This window comes from Chiloscyllium punctatum, chromosome 27 (genome assembly GCF_047496795.1).
Source record: "Chiloscyllium punctatum isolate Juve2018m chromosome 27, sChiPun1.3, whole genome shotgun sequence".
Lineage (NCBI taxonomy): Eukaryota > Metazoa > Chordata > Chondrichthyes > Orectolobiformes > Hemiscylliidae > Chiloscyllium > Chiloscyllium punctatum.
The window spans coordinates 51,378,139-51,402,395 of NC_092765.1; the positions used below are offsets into that span (position 1 = coordinate 51,378,139).

Consider the following 24,257-nt stretch of genomic DNA (forward strand, 5'->3'; position numbering starts at 1 on the left):
CCCCAGAACTGTTCTTTTTTGTTGCCTTTTGCCTGTTAGATGGAACGAGTGTGCTGATCATCATTGTCAAAGTCACTTATAAATACTCTGTTTCACACCTGCTTTGTGCTGAGAAATGTAGGTCAACACTCAATTTGTGTTGTTTAGAATTGGCCAAGCATGAGAGTTGTCAGCACAGATCGCCACCTCATGGTGAGTAATGCAAGAGTCAGTGGATTTGGGAGGAAATGCCTTTCAGAGCATAGAATGCAGAATTTGTTACTGTTTCATTTTTCAGATGGAGTTAACTCATTCTGGAAATGCAGGTTTCATTGATGTCAACTCTATGGTGATTTACTGTGTGGCACATTAATGTGTGAATTTTGGCAATTGGCTTTTTTAGAGCAATCTTTGCACAGTGTGAGAGGACTTATCCTTTAGAATATGAGACATAAATTGAATTTAGGGAAGCAGTAGGGAATGGAGAGGCAAGATGAGAAGTAGAATGTGTATTTAGAGCAGTGGGAAAGGTAGAAAGCAGTGAGAAAGGTGGCAATGAAGAGAGAGAAGCCAGGAATTCTGTGGATCGGAGTTTACTAGCTGAACAGGGATTTGCAAGGAGGAAGGAATAAGGTCTGGTTTAGAGGAGAAATGGGACAAAAAGGCAATCATGTGGCACCGGAGGGAGCAAAGGTGAGGTGTTTCAATCAAAGACTAGGAACAAATGGGTCATTCTCATGTTAGCAGGCTATGATTAGTAGGATACTACCAGAATCTATACTTGGGCCCCAGCTGTTCACAATATATAAATGATTTGGAGGTGGAGAAGGATTTGAACAAACTTACTGACTGGGCAGAAACACGGCTGATGAAATTTAATGTGGAAAAATGTGGGAGTTGTGAATCTTCGGAACTCTCTACCACAGAGGACTACAGAAACTCTGTCTTTGTATGATAGAGGTTTGTAGATTTCTGCTTATCAATGGCATTCGTGATTATGGGGATTGGGTAAAAATGGTTGAAGTGTTTGAACAACTGTGATTGTATTGAATGGCAGGGTGGGCTCAACAGGCTGAATGGTTTACTGCTGTTGCTATGTACTGGAGAAGCAAGAGTGTCCAGAGATCTCATGTTGGAGAAGCACCAGATTAATGTAGGGGATTGAATTTGAAAATGAGAGCTGGACTTTTGAAATCAGCAATCTGAGGTACTGAATGATGGGAGTTCAGAGAAGTCAGAGCTCTTGGAGTCACTACTTTGTCAAGGCTGGAGATGACAGAGGTGAGGACTTAGTTTCAGCAGCAGAACAGGTTGAGGTAGAGCATAGACACTGTTGTGGAGAGGTGATAAAGATGATTTTGATAATGAAAGCCACATGGAAGAAGAAGCAGAGTTTGGAGTCAAACAAAATGTTTTACACTTTGAGTCTGATTGAGATGGAAGCATGACAGACAATTAACTCAGGGCCAAATACTTAGAGGCAATGAATGGAAACTGAGAGTAGCTTCTGCCCTGCCAACATGAAGGTAGTGAAGCATTTATCTTGGTTAGTAGTATTGTACAAGCTGAATATTAGACCATAAGACATAGGAGCAGAAATTAGGCCATTCGGCCCATCAATTCTGCTCCATCATTCAATCATAGCTGGTAGGTTTCTCAACCCCATTCTCCCACTTTCGCCCCATAACCATTGATCCCCTTGATACTCAAGAACATATCTACCTCAGTCTTAAATATACCCAATGGCCTGGCCTCCATAACCTTGAATGACAATGAATTCCAAAGATTCCCCACTCTCGGGCTAAAGATGTTTCTCCTTATCTCCATTCTGAAGCGTCTTCCCTTTACTCTAAGGCTGTGCCCTCTAGCCCTAGTCTCCCCTACCAATGGAAACACCTTCCTGACATCCACTCTGTCCAGGCTATACAATATTCTGTAGGTTTTAATTAGATCCCCTCATCCTTCTAAACTCCACCGAGTATAGATCCAGAGTCTCCGAATGAACCTCTTATGTTAAGCTTTTCATTCCTGGGACCATTCTCATGAACCTCCTCTGAACACGTTCCAGGGCCAGTACATCCTTCTTGAGATATGGGGCCCAAAACTGCACACAAAACTCCATATGTCATCTGACCACAGCCTTATATAGCCTCAGAAGTACATCCCTGCTTTTGTTTTCAGGTCCTCTCAAAATAAATGCCAAAATTGCATTTGTACTCCTAACTCCTAAGTTTGCCTTGAGAGAATCCTGGACAAGAATTTCCAAGTTGCTTTACACTTCATACTTCTGAATTTTCTCCCCATTTAGGAAATAGTCCATGCCTCCATTGTTCTTACCAAAGTATATGACATCACACTTTCCTACATTGTGCTCCATCTGCTACTTCTTCACCCACTCTCCTAACCTATCCAATTCCAGCCTCCCTGCCTCCTCAATGCTATTTGTCCCTCCACCTATCTTTGTATGTTTGCAAGCTTACCCAGAACGCTCTCAGTTCCTTCATCTAGATCATTAATGTATAAAGTGAAAAGTTGTGGTCCCAACACTGAACCTTGTGGAACACCACTCGTCACTGGCCGCAACCCTGAGAAAGACCCTTTTATCCCCACTCTCTGCTTTCTGTTAGTCAGCCAAGCTTCTATCCATGCTAGCACCTTCGCTCTAACACCATGAGCCCTTATCTTACTCAGTAGCCTCTTGTGCAGCCCCATGCCAAAGGTCTTCTTGAAGTCCTGATGAATTACATTCATTGGCTTTCCTTGGTCTAACATGCTCATTATTTCCTCAATTAATTCCGGTGGGTTTGTCAGGCAGACCTCCTCTTGATGAAACCATGGTCATTTTGCCCTATTTTACCATACACTTTCAAGTATTCAGAAATCTCAACTTTCACAATGACGTGGCCTCCACAGCCTTCTGTCGAAATGAATTTCAAGGATGCACCACTCTTGCCCTTGACCCAGGTTAGACTAATCAGTATGTAATTTTCTGTGTTTTGCCTTACTGCCATTTTAAACAGGGCTGTCACATTAGTGATTTTCCAGTCCTCTGAACCCTCCCTGAGTCTAGCAATTCCTGAAAGATCACCACTAATGCCTCCACTATCGCTTCAGCTATCTCCAAGAGAACCCTGGGGTTTAGTCCAATCTGGTCCAGGTTATTTATCCACTTTCAGGCCATTTGGGTTTTCTAGCACCTTCTCCTTGGTGATGGCCACCAAACTGAGCTCTGCCTCCTCACTCTCTTGAACTTTTGGGATATTACTCATATCTTCCACCAAGAAGACAGACATGAATTAATTATTCAGTTCTAAGCCATTTCCTTGTTCCCACAATTATCTGTCCAGCATCATTTTCCGGCAGTTCAATGTCCACTTTTGCCTCTCTTTTACCTTTTATATATCTAAATAAACTCTTACAGTCTTCCTTTATATTACTGGCTAGCTTACACTCATATATAATCTACTCCCTTCAGTTATATCCCTCTCATCCTTCTGTTGGTCTTTGTAAGTTTCCCAGTCCTCTGGCTTCCCATTTTCTTTTGCCACATTATATGCTTTCCCTTTGGTTTTATGCTATCCCTGACTTCCCTAGTCAGCCATGGTTGCCTCATCCTCCCTGTACCATGTTTTTTTTCCCTTGGGATTAATCTCTGCTGTGTCTCCTGAATTACTCCCAGAAACCCTGCCATTGCTGTTCCATTGTCTTTCCTGCTAGGCTCCTCCTCCAGTCAGTTCTACCCAGCTCCTCCCTCATGCCTCTGTAGTTGCCTTCACTCAGCAGTAATACCATTACCTATGTTTCTATCTTCTTCCTTTCAAATTGCAGAGTAAATTCAATCATATTATGGTCACTGCCTCCTAAGTGTTCCTTCACCTTCAGCTCCCTTATCAAGTCTGCCTCATTACACAACACTAAATCCAGTATTGCCAAAGGCATTCCACAAATTCCTTTTCTTGAAATCTATTACCAACCCAAATTTCCCAGTTCATCTGAATGTTGAAATCACCCATGATCACTTTGTCTTTGTGGAGACATAAAGTTGGTGTCCTCGATATGGCTGTCAGTTGGTTAGGCTACTGTTGGAATATTGCGTGCAATTCTGGTCTCCTTCCTATCGGAAAGATGTTGTGAAACTTGAAAGGGTTCAGAAAAGATTCACAAGGATGTTGCCAGGGTTGGAGGATTTGAGCTATAGGGAGAGGCTGAATAGGCTGGGACTGTTTTCCCTGGAGCATCGGAGACTGAGGGGTAAACTTATAGAAGTTTATAAAATCATGACAGGCATGGATAGGATAAATAGATAAAATATTTTCCCTTGGGTGAGGGAGTCCAGAACTAGAGGGTATAGGTTTAGGGTGAGAGGGGAAAGATATAAAAGAGACCTAAGGGGCAACGTTTTCACGCAGAGGGTGGTACGTGTATGGAATGAACTACCAGAGGAAGTGGTGGAGGCTGGTACAATTGCAACATTTAAAAGGCATCTGGATGGGTATATGAATAGATAGGGTTTGAAGGAATATGGGTTGGGTGCTGCCAGGTGGGACTAGATTGGGTTGGGATATCTGGTCGGCATGGACAAGTTGGGCCGAATAGTGTCTTTCCGTGCTGTTACCTCTCTATGACTTTATGACTTGAAGTCAGCCACATAAATCCAAGTAATGCCACTCACCACAGTCACTTAATAGAAGAGTGGATTTTGAGTGCTTTAGAGTTGACTGAATCACAGAATAGTTGTGGTGCAGAAGGAGGCCATTCACCCTTCGTGCCTGCACCAGATCTTTAAACAAGCAGCATTACCTAGTGCCAATCCCCTGCCTTTTTTCCAAGCTTTTGCACACTATTTCTATCCAAATAATTATCTAGTGCTTACTGAATGACTCAATTGAAATTTCTTCTACCACATTGAGGAGGCAATGGCTTAATGTTATTAGCACTAGACCCCGGGACCTGGGTTCAAATTCAACCATGGCAGAATGGATGGTTTTGAATTCAACAAAATCTAGAATGACCACAAAAGATGACCACCAATGATAACCATGAATCCATTATTGATTGTCAGGAAAAAAAAACCGGGTTCACTAATATCCTTCAGGGAGGGAATGCACCATCCTTACTTGATCTGGCCTACATGTGACTCCAGACTCACAGAAATGTGGTTGATTCTTAGACTCCCCTCTGGATTGTGAATGAATTTAAAAAATAATTCCAGGTAGGGCACTCCATGCCCTAACTACTCACTTAGTGAAAAGTTTTTGTTTTACATCACCTTTGCTACTTTTGCATATCACCTTAAATCCAAGCCCTCTCATTCTTGTTCCTTTTATGACAGGAACAGCTTCTCCCTATCTACTCTATCCACCTCACTCAAGATTTAAAAACCCTGTCTCAAATCTCCTCCTCGCCATCACTCCAAAGAGAACAGTCTCAACTACTTCAATCTGTCCTCATAATTGAAGTTTATCATTGTTGGAACCATTCTTGTAAATTGCTTCTGCACCCTCTCCAATGCATTTACATCTTTTCTATAACATGGTACCCATTTCACTACACTCTAGTTGAACTGAATGAACCTATTAATAAAGCCAAGGATACTGTATATTTTAATTGCCATCTTAATTATCTGTGTACATATATGTACAGGATCTGTGCTCCTGCATCCCTTTAGAATTGTACTCCCTATTTTGTATTATCTTTCAATGCTCTTCTAACCTAAACATATCACACACTTTTCTGTATTGAACCTCATCTGCTACCTATTGGCCCGCTGCAGCAGTTTGTCAATGTCCTTCTGGAGTTTTGCACTGTCTTCCTCACATTTTTACAATTCTGCCAAGTTTATATCAGCTGCACGTTTTGAAATTGTCTCCTGCACAGAAAAAGCAAGGGTCCCAATACTGACCCCTAGAGAACTCCTCTACAAATCTTCTTACAGCCTGAAAAATAACCATAGAGCATTACCCTCTGTTTCCTATTACTTAGCCAATTTTGTATCCGTGTTGCTACTGTCCCTTTTATACCATGGCCTATAACTTTTCTCAAAAGTATATTGTGTGGTACTGCATCAAATGTCTTCTGGAAATTCACACTCACAACATCAACAGTATTAATCTCACCAAACCTTACCGTAACCTCTGTTTAAAAAAAAAGACTCCACCAAGTTAGTTCAACATGATGTTTCCTTCAGAAGTCCATCCTGATTCTTCCTCATACACCCACCTTTTTCCACATGACTACTAATTCTTGCCAAATAATTGTTTCTAGAAGTTTCCCCGCTCTCAACATTCAACTGACTGGTTTGTAGTTGCTGGGCTTATCCTTATAAGCTTTTTTGATCTAGGCTATAATGTTTGTAATTTCCAGTCTTCTGAGTCCAGGGAAGACTGAAAGATGATGTCCAGTGCCCTCATAAGTTTTGTCCTCACGTCTTTCAAAATCCTTGGAAACCTGCTCTTTAGCCTCAGCTGACTGTCAGGAATACTCTTACAGGGATTTGTAGCTGCAGTCAGAGACATAACCAAGTCTAAGTCTCATACACTCTCTGATGAACATACATTGTCTGCATACATTCCTGCGAGGTTTTTTGCCCTACCTGCCTCCAGCTTTTAGCTTGGACATGCTATATCTTTCAGCACTGAAAACACATAGGATTTTTGGCCTCACCCTGCATTTTAGCACCACTTATTCTGTCCTGAGGAGGGGTCCTAGCATTTCCTGCATTTCCCCATTTCCTACCACTCTCCCACCTCAATCCTTTCCATTTTATTAGGGAAGAATCTCTTCTAGAACAGGGTTTATGGATCACCTTATTATCATCAGCCAATGTGGCTGCCTACCTGAGATGTATTCTCATTGAGAAAGAGTTTGATCTTTTAAATTCATCAAGAAGAATTATTTTGCACTGGTTTTTGTATGCCGTTTCTGTATTAAGTGTCCATACCTACTTCGAAAGCAAGCTGCTTAAACCTTTTAAATTCCAGGTACATCTGGTCAGGTAGTCTCCTGAGCGTATCAGAAGATGTTACCCCTCTGGCAGTAACTGATACGCACTTCAGGTAGCCCTTTTTACTGCTGCATAAGCAATAGGGAATAAATCGTATGCACTTTCCCTGATAGCCTGCTCCACAATACTAAGAACCAGTGGTGGACTGGCCAATTTAACTCAACTAAAAACAAACAACTGTGAATGGTGGAAATCTGAAACAACATCAGAAAGTGCTGGAGAAACTCAGCAGGTCAGGCAGCATCTGTAGAGATATAACCAGAGTTAATGTTTTGAGACGAGTGATCCTTCAAATTCAAAGTAAGTTCTGTTTTTCTCTCTACAAATGCTGCCAAACATGCTAAGTTTTTTCAACATTCTCTGTTCTGGTGGTCAATTTAACTATCGTGCTTTCCTCTCAAAAAAGATGCTTCTACTTACCAGTCTTCGAGCTTCAGAATTAAATAAGTAAACTGAGTTGTCTCCATGCTTAAATCTGAGCCATTGGTATCTTCCTGTTCCTCAGCTCAAGCTCTTTTAATTCAAACTTCTTTTCTTGCTGTTTTTCCTGAAATCCTTTCTCTTCCCTCCTTGCCCATTTCTCTCTTGTTTTCTCTTTACCTTCCTCCATTCTCACTGTCTCCGTGTTTTCTTTTTCTTGAAATTCTACTTTCTGCTGCTCCAATTTTAATCTCTCTACCATTACTCTCTGTTTCAATGTCCTCTGTTCCAAACATAAACTGTTGTCCACTATTTTGATTTTTTTGGCTTTTTTTGACGTTCTAAACCCTAGTGCTTTGCTCAATCTTTTAACTGTTCATGGGACAGAATGTCTAAATTCTCCAAAGTAATGTCCCTAAATGTTCGTAATGTAAGCATTTCTATACTGTAACAATGTAGACTAAAGTTCTGCAGTTCTTTTCGCTTTAAAACAAGGTGTCAAGTTAACAATTTGCTCATTCCAGTTTTGTTTTTTCATCTGTGGATTCAAATCACAGCAGAAGTCCCTAATTTGTTAGGAGAGATCCAAGGTGAGATTCCCAATTTTTTTAGTTTCACAGGTAATATCTCAAAACATTAAGTTCCTGGAGAGATGAACTTGCTCCCCTTCTGTATTTACCCACCCTGTCAGGTAATTGCCTCAGGGTTAACTTAGAAGAACATAGAACATAGAACAATACAGCACAGAACAGGCCCTTCGGCCCAATGTTGTGCCGCATATTTGTCCGAGCTTAAGCATCCATCCATGTACCTATCCAATTGCCGCTTAAAGGTCGCCAATGATTCTGACTCTGCCACTCCCACAGGCAGCGCATTCCATGCCCTCTGGGTAAAGGACATACCCCTGACATCCCCCCTATACCTTCCACCCTTCACCTTAAATTTATGTCCCCTTGTAACACTCTGTTGTACCCGGGGAAAAAGTTTCTGACTGTCTACTCTATCTATTCTTCTGATCATCTTATAAACCTCTATCAAGTCACCCCTCATCCTTCACCGTTCCAATGAGAAAAGGCCTAGCACTCTCAACCTATCCTCGTATGACCTATTCTCCATTCCAGCAACATCCTGGTAAATCTTCTCTGCACCCTCTCCAAAGCTTCCACATCTTTCCTAAAGTGAGGCGACCAGAACTGCACACAGTACTCCAAATGTGGCCTAACCAAGGTCCTGTACAGCTGCAACATCACTTCACGACTCTTGAATTCAATCCCTCTGCTAATGAACGCTAATACACCTTAGGCCTTCTTACAAGCTTTATCCACCTGAGTGGCAACTTTCAAAGATCTATGTACATAGACCCCAAGATCCCTCTGCTCCTCCACCTTACTAAGAACCCTACCTTTAACCCTGTATTCCGCATTCTTATTTGTCCTTCCAAAGTGGACAACCTCACACTTGACAGGGTTGAGCTCCATCTGCCATTCCTCAGCCCAGCTCTGCATCATATCTAAGTCTCTTTGCAGCCGACAACAGCCCTCCTCACTATCCACAAATCCACCAATCTTCGTATCATCTGCAAATTTACTGACCCACCCTTCGACTCCCTCTTCCAAGTCATTAATAAAAATTACAAACAGCAGAGGACCCAGAACTGATCCCTGCGGAACTCCACTTGTAACTGGGCTCCAGGCTGAATATTTACCATCTACCACCACTCTCTGACTTTGACCAGTTAGCCAGTTTTCTATCCAACTGGCCAAATTTCCCTCTATCCCATGCCTCCTGACTTTCTGCATAAGCCTACCATGGGGAACCTTATCAAATGCCTTACTAAAATCCATGTACACTACATCCACTGCTCTACCCTCATCCACATGCTTGGTCACCTCCTCAAAGAATTCAGTAAGACTTGTAAGGCAAGACCTACCCTTCACAAATCTGTGCTGGCTGTCCCTAATCAAGCAGTGTCTTTCCAGATACTTATAAATCCTATCCTTCAGTACACTTTCCATTACTTTGCCGACCACCGAAGTAAGACTAACTGGCCTCTAATTCCCGGGGTTATCCCTATTCCCTTTTTTGAACAGGGGCACAACATTCGCCACTCTCCAGTCCCCTGGTACCACCCCCGTTAACAGTGAAGACGAAAAGATCATTGCCAACGGCTCTGCAATTTCCTCTCTTGCTTCCCACATAATCCTAGGATATATCCCGTCAGGCCCGGGGGACTTGTCTATCCTCAAGAATCTCCTTGTAGATACCTTTCTCCCAAATGCAAATGAATCTATGTTTTAAAAGTAACCCAATTAAGAAAAAGAGTGGGTTTATTAATTACTAAATAAACTGAATTGCTAAATTAATTTCAAATGTCTAAATATCAGAAGAAACAATTGTGTAACACGCAAACATGCAGTAGAAATAAGAGGTGAGTTCAAAAAGATAAGAGATATTTAAAAATGCAGATCAATCTCTGAATTATTCATGAAGAGCAGATAAGTCAGTATTGCAGCTCTTATTGAATGACATTGGTAGATATTATTGAACATGACAGTTGAGCATTTGATTTTAAGATTCTTCGTTTGCAAGTCAGCTGAATTTCTATTGTTCTGATTCTTTTCAACATTGACTGAGTGAGAGAGATCTTTTCCTTTTATCTTTGCCTGTCGTGTGGGGGTATTTAAAATGGATGGCCTCAAAGCTGCAGCCCTCACAGCACTGTAGTTCATATGTAGGATGCCCAGTCAATAAAACAAACAGGCTGGTGGTACAGTTGTATTTGAAACTTTTCCTGATTATCATGAGCCCTTTTTGCAGGTCTGAGGGATTACAGATGTGAAGAGGAATTTGAGATATTAATCTGTCCAAAAAATTAAAACTTGTCCAAATGGAGGGCGTTATAATATGAAGAATGTAATAAGATGATTGTTAGGATATGGATATGGCTGAGCTGACACTTAATGCTGGAGAAGCAAGATTCCTAGCCTCTTGTAGGTACAGTATTTATATGGCAGATGCAGTTCAATTTAATACTAAACTTCAATGCTAGGGTCCAGGATGTTGATTGTGGAGGTTTCAACAATTGTAGGATTCAACCAATTAATATTAAAGCTCATAAACAGTTGCCTGAGGGTGGAATCGAATCCAGGTCCCTGGTGCTATGAGGTAGCAGTGCTAATCGCTGAGCCCTGAAGATAGAGTAGACAGAGAACAGAGTGTCATTGTGACAGTGTGCTGACATTCCAGCAGACCTAAAGTTATATAATTTCAATCCTATAAGTGTGTACAGAACTTTTTCTTGATAACTGATGCACTGGGTGATATTGATTTTTTTAAAAATTAATTTGTGGGATGTGGATGTCACTGTCTGGCCGCTGTATTGCCAGTCCTTAGTTGCCCTTGAGAAAATTATGATAAGCTGCCTTCTTGAACCACTGCAGTCCACTTGCTATGGGTTGATCCGCAATGCCATTTGGTAGGGAAATCAAGAATTTTGACCCTGCGACAATAAAGGAACAGCGATATATTTCCAAGTAAGGATGGGTGAGTCGCTTGGAGGGGAACTTGCAGATGGTGGTGTTCTCTTTGTCCTTCTAGATGCAAGTGGTCATGGGGTTGTGGGGTTGGAAGGTGCTGTCTGAGGTTCTTCGGTGAATGTCTGCAGTGCATCTTGTCAGTGGTTGAGGGATTGATACTTGTGGATGTGGTACCAATCAAGTAGGCTGCTTTGTCATGGATGATGTCAAGCTTCTAAAGTATTGTTGTGGTTGCACTGATCCAGGCAAGTGGGGGAGTACTCCATCACATTCCTGAATTGTGCTTTGGACAGGTGGACTTGGTGGACAGGCTTTGGGGAGTCAGGAGGTTAGTTGCTCATAGTATTCCGAGCCTCTGACCTGCTCTTATAGCCACTGTTTATGTGGCAAGTCCAGTGGAATTCCTGGTCAATGGTGACTACCGGGATGTTGGTAACGAGGTAGTCAATCATTGTAGCACCATTGAATGTCAAGGAGCGGTGGTTAGATGGTTTTTTTTTAATTGGTGATGGTAATAATCTGGCATTTGTGTGGCAATATTACTTGCCACTTGTCAGCCCAAGCTTGGGTAGTGTCCAGATTTTGTTGTATTTGAGCACAGTCTGCTTTAGTATCTGAGGAGTTGCAAATGGTGCTAAACACTGTGCAATTTTTGGCGAACACCCACTTCTGACCTTATGATGGAGGGCAGGTCATTGATGAAGCAGCTGAAAATGGTTGGGCCTAGGACACCACCCTGAGGAACTCTTGCAGAGATGTTCTGGAGTTGAAGTGTTCTCATTATAAATTAGTTTATTTTTCCCACTGTTTCCGTTGTTTTGTGAACATGTCAGTTACCATATTGACAAATAATTATTGAAAGTACTGAAAGTTATCCCTTTGCATCAGTGAATGGGGTCTGTACTCAGTCACATGAAACATAAGAAATAGGAGTAGGAGTAAGCTATTCAGCCATTAAGCCTTCTCTGACATTCAATCAGATCATGGTTAATCTTTAGCTTTTCCTACATTGTCCCCAAATCCCTTGATTGCTTTAAAATCCATAAATGTTTCAATGTCAGACATGAATAAACTCAATGATTAATCCTGCACAGTCCTCTGGTATGGAGGATTCCAAAGATTTGCCATCCTCTTCGTTTCAATATAAAATGACATACCCACTTCTGAGGCTGTATTTCCTGATCTTAGGCCTTTAGCCCAAGGACAACATCTATTCTACATTTGTTTTGTCAAGTCTTGCATGTATTCTATATGTTTCAATGAGATCATTCTTCTAAACCATAAAGAATGTAGACTTGTCTTCTCAATCACTGCTCATAGGGCAATCCCACTCACAATCCCCCAATATCAGCCTGCCATGCTGAAAATTAGTTCTATATTTCTATTCTCTGTTTTCTGTCCATTAGCTAATTTTCAATCCACATTGCAATATTAAGACAATTTCTCAAACCTTTGTTTAATAACCTGTTATGTGGGACCATAAAGAAAGCCAAACTCGTTCCCCATTATCTATTCTGCTAGATACGTCCTTAAAAAGTTCCAGCAGCTTTGCCAAACATAGTTTCCATTTCATGTTGGCTCTGCCCAACCCTACCGTTGTTTTTCTTTCGGTGTCTATTGTAGATTTTATCATTTCTCTAATTTTGATGTCCAGATAGCAAGTCTACAATTCCCCATTTTCTCTCCCCTCCCTTCTTAAAAAGTGGGCTTACATTTGCTTCCTTAGAATCTGCAGGAGCTATTGAGATCAATGGATCCAAAGAGATTAATCAATTTTCGGTCGATTAAGTTCTCTAGTACTACATTTTTACTAATAATTTCTTTCAGTTCCACATTCTCACTAATCCCTTGGTTACCAACTGCTTATAACAGCTTTTTATATACCTTCCTCTATGAACACAGATTCAAAGTATTTGATTAACATTTCTGTGATTTACTCAATCCCTATAATAAATTCTCCTGTCTCTATCTGTAATGGATCCACACTTCTCTTTGCCTATTTTTCCTTTTCACATACTTACAGAAGTTTGTTTTAATGTTCCTGACTTGTTTACTTTCACATTGTACTTTTCCCTTTCTGTATCAGTTTAGTTTTGGGCCCTCCTTTGCTGAATTTGTGCTATTGTCTTATCACAGACCATTTTTCTGCAATGAAACACTCAAATCTGCTCTCATGGTTCAGGTACTCGTATGGCTCTCTGCTGAGTTAATAATCATGAATCCAACTGAAAAATCCAGAAACTGTGGGGGAAAAGCAAAGGGAACATGCTGGTGTGGAATGTTCTAGGTACTATTGAAATATTTAATGCCAGTTCAAGCTAAAAATTAACCATGACCTTGTTGAATCCAGTTTAATACCAGTTCTCTAGGTCTCTCAGCTCATAAACTTAGTTCCTCTTGTTCAAACTATAGGTCAAACCATAGCCATCAAGTAATCTGAAAGCACCTGCTGATGCATTTCCCAAATGTTTTTTTCACTTTCTTCTCCTCGTAGGATTCTGAAATTTCTTGTAGCAAAGAGAAAATTTAAAGAGACTTTGCGACCTTATGACGTAAAAGATGTGATTGAGCAATATTCTGCTGGTCACCTGGACATGCTTGGCCGAATCAAGAGCCTCCAATCCAGGTATGTCTGTTCTCACCTCAGTCAAGGATCTGCTGCCATAGAATGGCCCTACTTTAATGGTTGGTCATGGAAAGTGACCACATGTATTAAAGCACAGCTCTTTGTGCCATGTTGGCTCCCTGCAACAATAACAATCTCTGCTTTGTCTGTAGTCCTGCAAATACTTTTCTCCTTGGGTGTTTATACAATTTTTTTCTTGAAAGCCGTGAATGCTAGCCTCCACCACACTCACTCAGTGCATTGCAGACCCCAACCATTTCATGGATGAGCAGGTTTTTCCTCATATCTCAATTGCTTCTGTTGCCAATTACCTTTATTTGATTCTCGATCCATCTACCAATGGGAACGGTATCTCCCAATGTACCCAGTCAAGATCCCTCCTGATTTTGAACACCTCAATCAACTCCACTCTCAAATGTCTCTTCTCCCAATTCCAATTTATCAAGTTATTGGCATAACTGAAGTTTCTCATCCCTGAGGCCATTCTCATGAATCTTTACTGTATCCCCTCCAAAGCCAACACTCCTGTTCCCACTGACTCACAAGCAATGCTGGAAATGTCAATTGTAAGGTTTCACCGAGGCCTAGTAAACCAAGCCTTTCTGCATTAATCCTGAAAAGGAGGCTAAATTTAGGACATGTACCTGTATAATATTAGAAGAGAGATCTTTATATTGTTTCAAATTTAAATTTTTTAACATCCCATCATTAGCTGCAGCTTTGAAAAGCTTCAGCAAGGCAAAGTGAAAAACTACATTGCCCAGCACAATCATGCTGACTTCCTACATAAGGCACTCAGTGAGAAAGTTGTTTAAAATTTCTGAACGTCAATATCAATTGTTGGATAAAAGTGCACTCTGCATTCACTAATTTCCAATAAACTTCCTGCTGTAAGCAAGGTCCAAGAGAATGGCAGTTCTGCAACAAGCCTTGTTTTTTTTTATTTCTTAAGCGAAATAAACGGAAGAAATATGGACATGCCTTTGGGTTTTGCTGACTTTGATGTCTTATTTCATTGTAGAGTTGACCAAATCATTGGGAAAGGTCAGATGCCCACAGACAAGAAGTTGCGTGAGAAAGGAGAGAAAGTCCCACCAGAACTGGAACCCTTTGATGAATTGAGCATGATGGGACGGGTGATGAAAGTGGAAAAACAGGTAATTTATTCCATGGGTGGAACATAGCATAGCACTGAAGACCACAATAGTCCACTTGATGCCAACTGAATCTGTGACATGGAGAGTCTTCATTGTTCTGCAGATCAAAGGATTTCCCCCGGCCCTCAAACATGAAGGCGGAAGTCTAGCCAGTTACATTTTATTATAGGTGCTGCACCTTCCCCAAACTGTACCCACAATTTTCTTCAAATGTTTTTAACAACATTAATCAGAACTAGGTGGAATACTTCCAAGGAATCATTGAACCATTACCAGCAGTGATAAAACAAGTATTGGGACAGAGTAGGTTTTTACAGGAAAAGTCCCAAAGCTTCAGGCAATAGCAAGCAAGCTTTTATCCATCATTTTCCACTAAACTTCATGGAGCACATCTGATTATTACTAATATTCTCCATTGGTAATCTATCTAAATTTCATCCTTTTCAATTTGATGTCCTCTCCTTGTTAACTGATATTGCAGTACTGATAGAATCTCTCACTTATATGTTAAAGCATTCACTTCTATTTCTCTCATATATAGAAACAAGGAAAGAGGAGAAAACACCAATACCCTGCTCACTGATGCTGAGTTTGGGTTCCAGCAGGGCAATTCAACTCCTGACCTACTTACAGTCTTGGTTCAAACATTGACAAAAGGACTGGTTTCCAAGGGGTTAGGTGAGAGTTACTGTCCTTAACATCAAGACCACATTTGACTGAATGTGGCATTAAGGACCCATAGCAAAACTACAGTCTGTAGAAATCAGAGGGAAGATTCTCCATTGTTTGCTGTCATATACAGCAGAAAGCAATGCAGTTGTATTTTTTTGCTGATCAGTCATCTTATCTCCAGGATCTTTGCACGAGTTCCCCTGGGTAGTGTTCTTAGCCCAACAATCTTCAGCTGCTTCATCAATGACTTTCCCTCCATCATAAGGTCAGAAATGGGAATGTTTGCAAATGATTACACATTGTTCAGTACCATTCATGACTCCTCAGGTACTGAAGCAGTCCATGTTCCACACCAACAAGATCTCAACCATATTCACGCTTGGGCTGACAAGTGGCAAGTAACATCCTGAGACAACACTTTCCAAACCCACAACCACTACCATCTAGAAGGACAAGGGCAGCAGAGACATGAGAACACCACCTGCAAGTTTCCCTTCGTGCCACTCACCATCCAGATTTGGAAATAAGTCGCCATTCTTTCCATGTTGCTGGGTCAGAATGCTAGAGTTTTTCTCTAACAGCATTGAGGGTCCACCTACACCACATGGACTGGAGTGGTTCAGGAAGATAGCTCACCACTGCCTTCTCAAGGGCAAATAGGGATAAGTAATAAATGCTGGCCTAGCCATCCTCTATGTCAATGCCTTTTCCTGCTATGATGACTTAATCTCTTAAAATATATTAATTTCTTTTTTGAATATACTCAGTGACCTAGCCTCCACAGCCTACTGTGGTAGCGAATTTCACAAGTTGACCACTCTCTGAGTGAAGAAATTGATCCTCATCTCAGTTTTAAATGGTCCTCATCTCTTGTCCCCTGGTTCTAAACTTCCGAATCAGGGAAAAGATCCTAACTGCATGTAGTCTGCCTAGCCCTTATAGAATTTTATTTGAATCAATTAAATTCCTTCACATTCTTCTAAATTACTGAATAAAACCCAGTCAAATCAACCTCTTATTGGTCAATTCTGCCATCCTTGGTATCAGGAGAAAGTGAGGACTGCAGATGCTGGAGACCAGAGTTGAAAAGTGTGGTGCTGGAAAAGCACAGCAGGCCAGGCAGCATCCTCGGATGCTGCCTGGCCTGCTGTGCTTTTCTAGCACCACACTTTTCAATTCTTGGTATGAGCCAAGTAACCTTCACTGCACTTCCTCTACAGCATGTATGTCATTTCTTAGATAGGGAGACCAAAACTATGCATGATACTGCAGTGTGGACTCACCAAGTCCTCAAAGTAATTGCACTGAGAAACACATACATCAGAACTCAAATACTGTGGCAGTGAAGGTCACTATACCATTTGCCTCTCTAATTGCTTGCTGCTACTGCCTGTTTACTTTCATTGTCTGATGTACAAGGACTCCCAGATTGTATTATACACCCACACTTTCTAATACATCACCATTTAAATAATACTGTCTTTCTGACATTCAGCATCTGCAGTCCTCACTTTCTCCTTTCTGACATTCATACCAATGTGTGCACCTTCCCATTTTATTCCCTTTATATTGCATTCTATTTATCTAGATCTCCCTGAAGCTTCCTTGCATTCTTCTCACAATTCATAATCCTACCTAGTTTTGTGTCATCAGCAAATTTGGAAATACTGCATTTGGTTCCCTCATCCAGATCATATCTCTACAGTAAATATCTGGGGACCCAAGCACTCACCCTTGTGATAATCACTGCCTACCATCTGGAGAAAGATACATTTAACCCCACTCTCTGTCTCCAGTCTATTAATCAATTCTTAATGTAAGCCAATACATTTTTCCTGATGCTTTATGCTTCAATTTTGTCCTCCAGCTTCTTTTAGTGACCTTATCAAAACTTTCTTGTAATCCAGATGTACTATATCTTCCAGAAGATTGGTTAAGCATGGCCTGCCTTTCATAAACCCATGCTAATTTTTGTCTAATTCCATTAATGCTTTCCAAATATTGTTATTACATCCTCTATAATAGACTCTAGCATATATCCCAATTATGATGTTACTGATGGACTATATTTCTCTGTATTTTCCCTCTTTTTTTAAAATGCTGGAGTTACATTTACCACCCTCCAATCCCTAGGAACATCCTGAGGTCTGTAGAATTTGGAAGATTATGACCCTAGTTTGAGCTGTCCATGCTTATTGGAAACACCTTGCTCAACACTAGGCTCCAACCCCACGCCCTGCCAGGTACTTACCAATTTCCACCCCCCCCTCCCCCACCCGATCTACTCCTCACTGAGGATGAACGGTCAAACCTCAGCAAAGGACTCATTTTCATTCCACTATTCCCACATCAATGAATTTCTCACATGTCTGGATGTCGAGCACTTTTGCCACCACCTGCCTCCACTTCATCAAACATGAATCCCACCCACCCTCTGAAGACCCCTTCTCCAACAAGCTCCATCCTCCTGTGCTGGTTTCCTACCCTCCCTTGACCTCTTCATCTTCAATTGCTGTCATGACATCAATTGCCTGAATCTCTCCACCCCCGACCTACTTCAACCTGTCCCCATGCAGCCCTCCACTCCTTCCACCCCAACACCAACCTCCTACCACCCCTTCGATCATGACCGACCTCTCATCACCAAACCAAGGTCACCCACAATCTTATCACCTCAGAAGATCTTCCATCCACAGCCTCAAACCTCATAATTCCAATAACCCTACACCGCCTGCTTCCATCTTCTCCCTAAAATTCATAAACCTGACTGCCGCAGTCTACCATTCATCTCTGCCTGCTCCTGCCTCACTGAACTCATCTCCATAAGACCATAAGACATACGAGCAGAAATTAGGCCATTCAGCCAATTGAGTCTGCTCCAGCATTCAATCGTGGCTGATAAATTTCTCAACTCCATTCTCCCACTTGTTCTCAGTAACCCTTGATCCCCTTGATACTCAAGAATCTATCTATCTCAGTCTTAAATGTACTCAATGACCTAGCCTCCACAGCCTTCTGTAGCAATGAATTCTAGATTCCCCACTCTCTGGCTGAAGAAGTTTCTCCTTATCTCCATTCTAAAAGGTCTTCCCTTTACTCTACAGCTGTGCCCTCTAGTCCTAGTCTCTTACCAATGGAAACATCTTCCCAACATCTGCTGTTTCCAGGCCATTCAGTATTTTGTGTGTTTTAATTAGGTCCTCCTCATCCCTCAAACTCCATCAAGTATAGAGTGAGACTCCTCAAACGTTCCTCATATGTTAAGCTTTTCATTCCTGGGACCATTGTTGTGAACCTGCTCTGAACACACTCCAGGGCCAGTACATCCTTCTTGAGATATGGAGCCCAAACCTGTGCACCATACTCCAAATATGGTCTGACCAGAGCCTTATAGAGTCTCAGAAGTACATCCCTGCTTTTATATTCAAGTCCTCTCAAAATAGATGCCATCATTGCATTTGCCTTCCTAACTACGCACTCAACCTTCAAGTTTACCTTGAGATAATCCTGGACTAGAACTCCCAAGTCTCTTTCCAGACTTCTGAATGTTCTCCCTATTTAGAAAATACCCCATGTCTCTATTCTTCCTACTTTCTCACATTGTACTCTATCTGCCACTTCTTTGTCCAATTTCCTAACCTGTCCAAATCCTCCTGCAGCCTCCCTGCCTCCTCAATGCTTCCTGTCCCTCTACCTAACTTTGTTTTGTCTGCAAACTTAGCCAGAATGCCCTCTGTTCCTTCATCTAAAACATTAATGTATAAAGTGAAAAGTTATCATCCTAACACTGAGCTTTGTGGAATACCACTTGTCACTGGCTGCCATCCTGAGAAGGACCCTTTTATCCCCACTCTGCTTTCTACCAGACAGCCAAGCTTCTATCCATGCTAGCACCTTGCCTCTAACACCATGGCCCCTTGGCTTACTCAGTAGCCTCCTATGTGTCACTTTGTCAAAGGCCGCCTTGAAGTCTAGGTAGATAACATCCATTGGCTGTCCTTGGTCTAACCTGCTTGTTACTTCCTCAAAGGATTCAAGCATGACCTTCCATTGATGAAACCATGCTGACTTTGCCATTTTACCATACACTTCCAAGTATTCAGAAATCCCATCCTTCACAATGGATTCCAGGATCTTACTCATGACCGAGGTGAGGCTAATCAGCCTGTAATTTTGCCTTCCTCCCTTTTTAAACAGGGGTGTCACTCTAGTGATTTACCAGTCCAGTGGAACCATCCCTGATTCTAGTGATTCCTTCAAGATCTCCACTATCTCTTCAGCTTTTTCCCTTAGGGTGTAGTCCATCTGGTCCAGGTTATTTGTCCATTTTTAGGTTTTCTAGCACATTCTCCTTGGTGATGGCCATCATTCTCAGCTCTGCCCCCTCACACTCTTGAATTTTTGGGGCATTACTCGTGTCTTCCACCATGAAGACTAAAGCGAAGTAATTACTCAGTTCTAAGACATTTCTTTGCTCCCCACTACTATCTCTCCAGCATCATTTTCCAGTGGCCCAATATCCACTTTTGTCTCTCTTTTGCCCTCTCTTTATATATCTAAAGAAACTCTTAGTCTTCCTTTATATTACTCACTAGCTTTTCCTCATATTTAACCTTCTCCTTCCTTATTTCTTTTTTTGTTGCCATTTGTTGGTCTTTGTAAGCTTCCCAATCTCCTGGTTTCCCTCTGTCTTTGCCACATCATATGCTTTCTCTTTGGTTTTTGTGCTATCCCTGACTTCCCTGGTCAGCCATGGTTGCCTCATCTTCCCTATCACATTTCTTTTTCCTCGGAATGAATCTCTGCTGTGTCTCCTGAATTACTCCTAGAAACTCCTGCCACTGCTGTTCCAGTGTCTTTCCTGCTAGGCTCCTCTCCCAGTCAGTTCTACCCAGCTCTACCGTTAAGCCTCTATAGTTGCCTTTATTCAGCTGTAATAGCATTATCTCTGATTCTTTCTTCTCCCTCTCAAATTGCAGAGTAAATTCAATCTTGAACTCCATCCTGTCCTGTTTGGTCCATGAACTCCCCACTTAACGTTCAGCACACCACCTACGCCATACACCTTCTCCACAACTTTCAGTTTCTCAGCCCCCAACACCTCATCTTCAGCGTGATCATCCAGTTTTTCTGCACATGATGTTTAGAGGGCCTCAAGGGCCTTTGTATCTTCCTCTCCCACAGACCCAACCAGTCCCCCTCCACTGACACACATATCCGCCTGGCAGAACAGGTCCTCACCTTTAACAACTTTTCCTTTCAATTCTCCCACTTTCTACAAACCAGAAGGGTGGCCACACTTGCCCGCTTAGGACCAAGCTATGCCTGTCTCTTCATAGGATGCATGGAACAGTCCATCTTCTGCAACTACACTGACACCAAACCCACCTTTTCCTCTGCTATATCGATGATTGTATTGGTGCTGCCTCGTGCTCCCATGAGAAGCTCGAACACTTCACCCACACATTCCACCCTGACCTCAAATTCACCTGGACCATCTCTGATACCTCCCTGCTCTCCCTGGACCTCTCTGCCTCCACCTCCGCTAACCAACTCAGCACTGACATCTATTACAAGCCCAATGAGTCCCACAGCTACCTCAGTTACACCTCCTCCCACTACCCCTGCAAAATGCAATCCCATACTCCCAATTCCTCTGCCTCAGCCATATCTGCTCCCCGGATGAGCAGTTCCACTCAAGGCCATCCTAGACGTCCTCATACTTCAACGACCGTAATTTTCCCTCACTCATGACCAACACTACCCTTAGCTGCATCTCCTCCATTTCCTGTACCTCTGACCTCGCACAAAATCCTCCCAGCCACAACAAGGGAAGAGTCCGTCTGGTCTTCACATTGCAACCCATTCATCTCCAAGTCCAACACATCATCCTCCGCCACTTCTGCCACCTGCAGTTGGACCCTACCACCAAAATGATATTTCTCTCCACCCTATTCACTTTTCGCAAGGACCTCTCTCTCCGCACTCCCTAATTAAGTCCACAGTCCCCACCAACCCCTCCCCTACACCTGGAACCTTCCCCTGCGGCCGCAGGAGGTGCAAAACCTGCCCCCACATCTCCCCTCTCACCTCTGTCCAAAGCCACAAAGAATCATTCCAAGTCCGGCAAAGATTCACGTCCATGTCCTCTAACCTGATTTATTACATCCGTTGCTCCCAATGTGGTCTCCTCTACATCGGAGAGACCGAGCGCAAACTCACAGAGTGGTTCAGGGAACATTTATGGTTCGTACATTCCAATCGAGCCCATCTCCAGTCGCCATCCATTTCAATTCCCAGTCCCACTCCCCCGACAACATGCCCTTCCTGGGTGTTGTCCATCGTCAACACAAGCCCACATGCACTCTGGAAGGAGAATATCTCATCATCTTCCTCAGGAGCTTACAACCAGACAGCCTCAACATAGAATTCACCAGCTTTCAAATCTCTCCACCCCCACCTCATCCCAGACCCAGGCCTCCCTCTCCACCCTGCCCCCCCTTAACCTGACTGATTTCTCCATCTTCCTTCCCACCTCTCTGCTTCCCACTGACCAATCACAGTCACTTCCTACCTGCACCAATAGGTCGCCACCCCACCCACCTTTCCCCCAGTCCCACCCCTCCTCCCTCTATTTATTTTGCAGCTCCCTTTCCCTCCCCAGTCCCGATGAAAGGTTCCAACCTGAAACGCTGACTCCTCCCCCCCTCCCCGATGCTGCTTGACCTGCTGTGCTTTTTCCAACTCCACTCCTTACTCCCCCCCAACATCTTCTCAAAGTCTACCTTGCTAAGCCACCTCAGAATTTTGTGTGTTTTAGTAAGATCACCCCTCAGTTTTTTGAGCTCTATTGATGAAAAGCCTAACTTGTTTAGCCATTTGCAATAAGTCAGCCCCTCCATCCCAGGAATCAACCATGTCAATCTCTTTTCAATATTCCTCCAATGTCTTTAAATGCAGAGACTAAACATGAACACAACACTCAGCCTCACACTCAGCCTTGCTGAGACTAACCCTATTTTTAAACTTCAAGCTCCAAGCAATAAAGACCAAAATTTCATTTGTCGTCTTAATTACTTGCTGCACCTGCATGCTAATGTTTTGCATTTCATGCAAAAGAACACCTAGATCCCTCTTTACCATGTTTTATTGGATTCCATTTAAATAATAATGTGCCTTCTGATTCTTCCTACCAAAATGTATGACTTAACACTTTTCTATGTTAAACTCCATCTGGCAAATTTATGCCCATTCACTCAACCTATCTTTGGCAATGATCTTTGCATCCTCACTGTCCATTAGTGTGTGCGTACCAAATCATTGGAGGATGGCAAATGTTTTTCGCCTGTTCAAGAAAGGGAATAGGGATAATACTGGGAATTACAGACCAGTCAGTCTTGTGTCCGGTGGTGGGCAAAATATTGGAGAGGATCCTGAGAGACAGGAAGTATGATTATTTGGAAAGCCATAGTTTAAATAGTCAGCATGGCTTTGTGAGGGGCAGGTCATGCCTCACAAGTCTGACTGAATTCTTTGAGGATGTGACAGAACACATTGGTGAAGATAAAACAGTGGATGTGATGTCCATGGATTTTAGCTAGGCATTTGATACGGTTCCCCATGGCAGGATCATTCAGAAAATAAGGAGGCATGGGATACAGGAAATTTGGCTGACTGGATACAGAATTGGCTGGCCCACAGATGACAGCAGATGGAAGTTGATGGAAAGTATTCAGTCTGGAACTTGGTGACCAGTGGTGTTCTGCAGGGATCTGTTTGGGACCTCTGCTCTTTGTGATTTTTACAAATTGCCTGGATGAGGAAGAGTAAGGATGGGTTCTTAAGTTTGCCAATGATACTAAGCTTGTAGGTTACAATGGAATATTGACAGGATGCAGAGCTGGGCTGAGAAGTGGCAGATGGAGTTCAACCTGGAAAAGTGTAAGTGATTCATTTTGGAATGTCGAATTTGAATGTAATTGACAGGGTTAAAGGCAGGATTCTTGGCAGCATGGATGAAAAGAGGGATCCTGGGGTCCCCATTCATAGGTCAACCAAAGTTGCCACCCAAGTTGATAAAGTTGTTAAGAAGATATATGGTGTGTTGACTTTCATTAGCAGGGGGATTGAGTTTAAGAGCTGCAGCTCTATAAAGTCCTGGTTAGACCACATTTGGAATTTTGTGTTCAGTTCTGGCCACCTCATTATAAGAAGGATATGGAAGCTTTAGAGAGGTTGCAGAGAAAATTTACCAGGATGCTGCCTGACGGGGGTGCATGTGTTATGAAGAAAGGTTGAGGCACCTAGGGCTTTTCTCATTGCAGCGAAGAAGGATGAGAGGTAACTTGATAGAGGGCTATCACGAAGCGGCATAATTTTAAGGTAATTGGAGGAAGGTTTAGGGGAGATGTCAGAGGGAGGTTTTTTTCCGCAGAGAGTGGAGGATGCTTGGAATGCACTGTCACTTGTGGTAGTAGAGTCAGATGCATTAGGGACATTTAAGCGACTCTTGTAGACACATTGAAGATTATAAAATGTAGAATATGTAGGTTAGTTTGATCTTAGAGTAGGATAAAAGGTTGGCCCAACATTGATGGCTGAAGGGCCTGTACTTTGCTATACTAATCTATGTCTTCTATTCTATACCCTTGCAGATTCATTCTGTCTCCATCACAGCATGCCCTCCCTCCTATTTTTGTATCCAACAAATTTGGATACGTTACACATGTCATTCATAGTAAACAATTGAGGCTCTAGAATTGATCATTGTGGCACTCCATTAGTTACATATTTCCACCTGAAAAAGATGCCAGAAATTGTGACTGTTTTCAGTATTTTAACTAATTCTCAATTCATAGGAATAT

The 24,257-nt window shown here is 42.3% G+C and overlaps 1 protein-coding gene across 1 annotated transcript in view; it reads left to right on the forward strand.

Annotated features, from left to right (window-relative positions):
- The window catches only part of LOC140453267 (potassium voltage-gated channel subfamily KQT member 4-like), a gene marked incomplete at its 5' end in the record, with an annotated part of 635,590 nt that overhangs the window by 598,756 nt on the left and 12,577 nt on the right, over nt 1–24,257 (forward strand). Inside the window, 2 exons of the mRNA XM_072547825.1 lie at nt 13,433–13,564; nt 14,586–14,721. Of these exons, the coding sequence (XP_072403926.1) occupies nt 13,433–13,564; nt 14,586–14,721 (268 nt within the window). The remainder of the gene's footprint in view (nt 1–13,432; nt 13,565–14,585; nt 14,722–24,257) is intronic.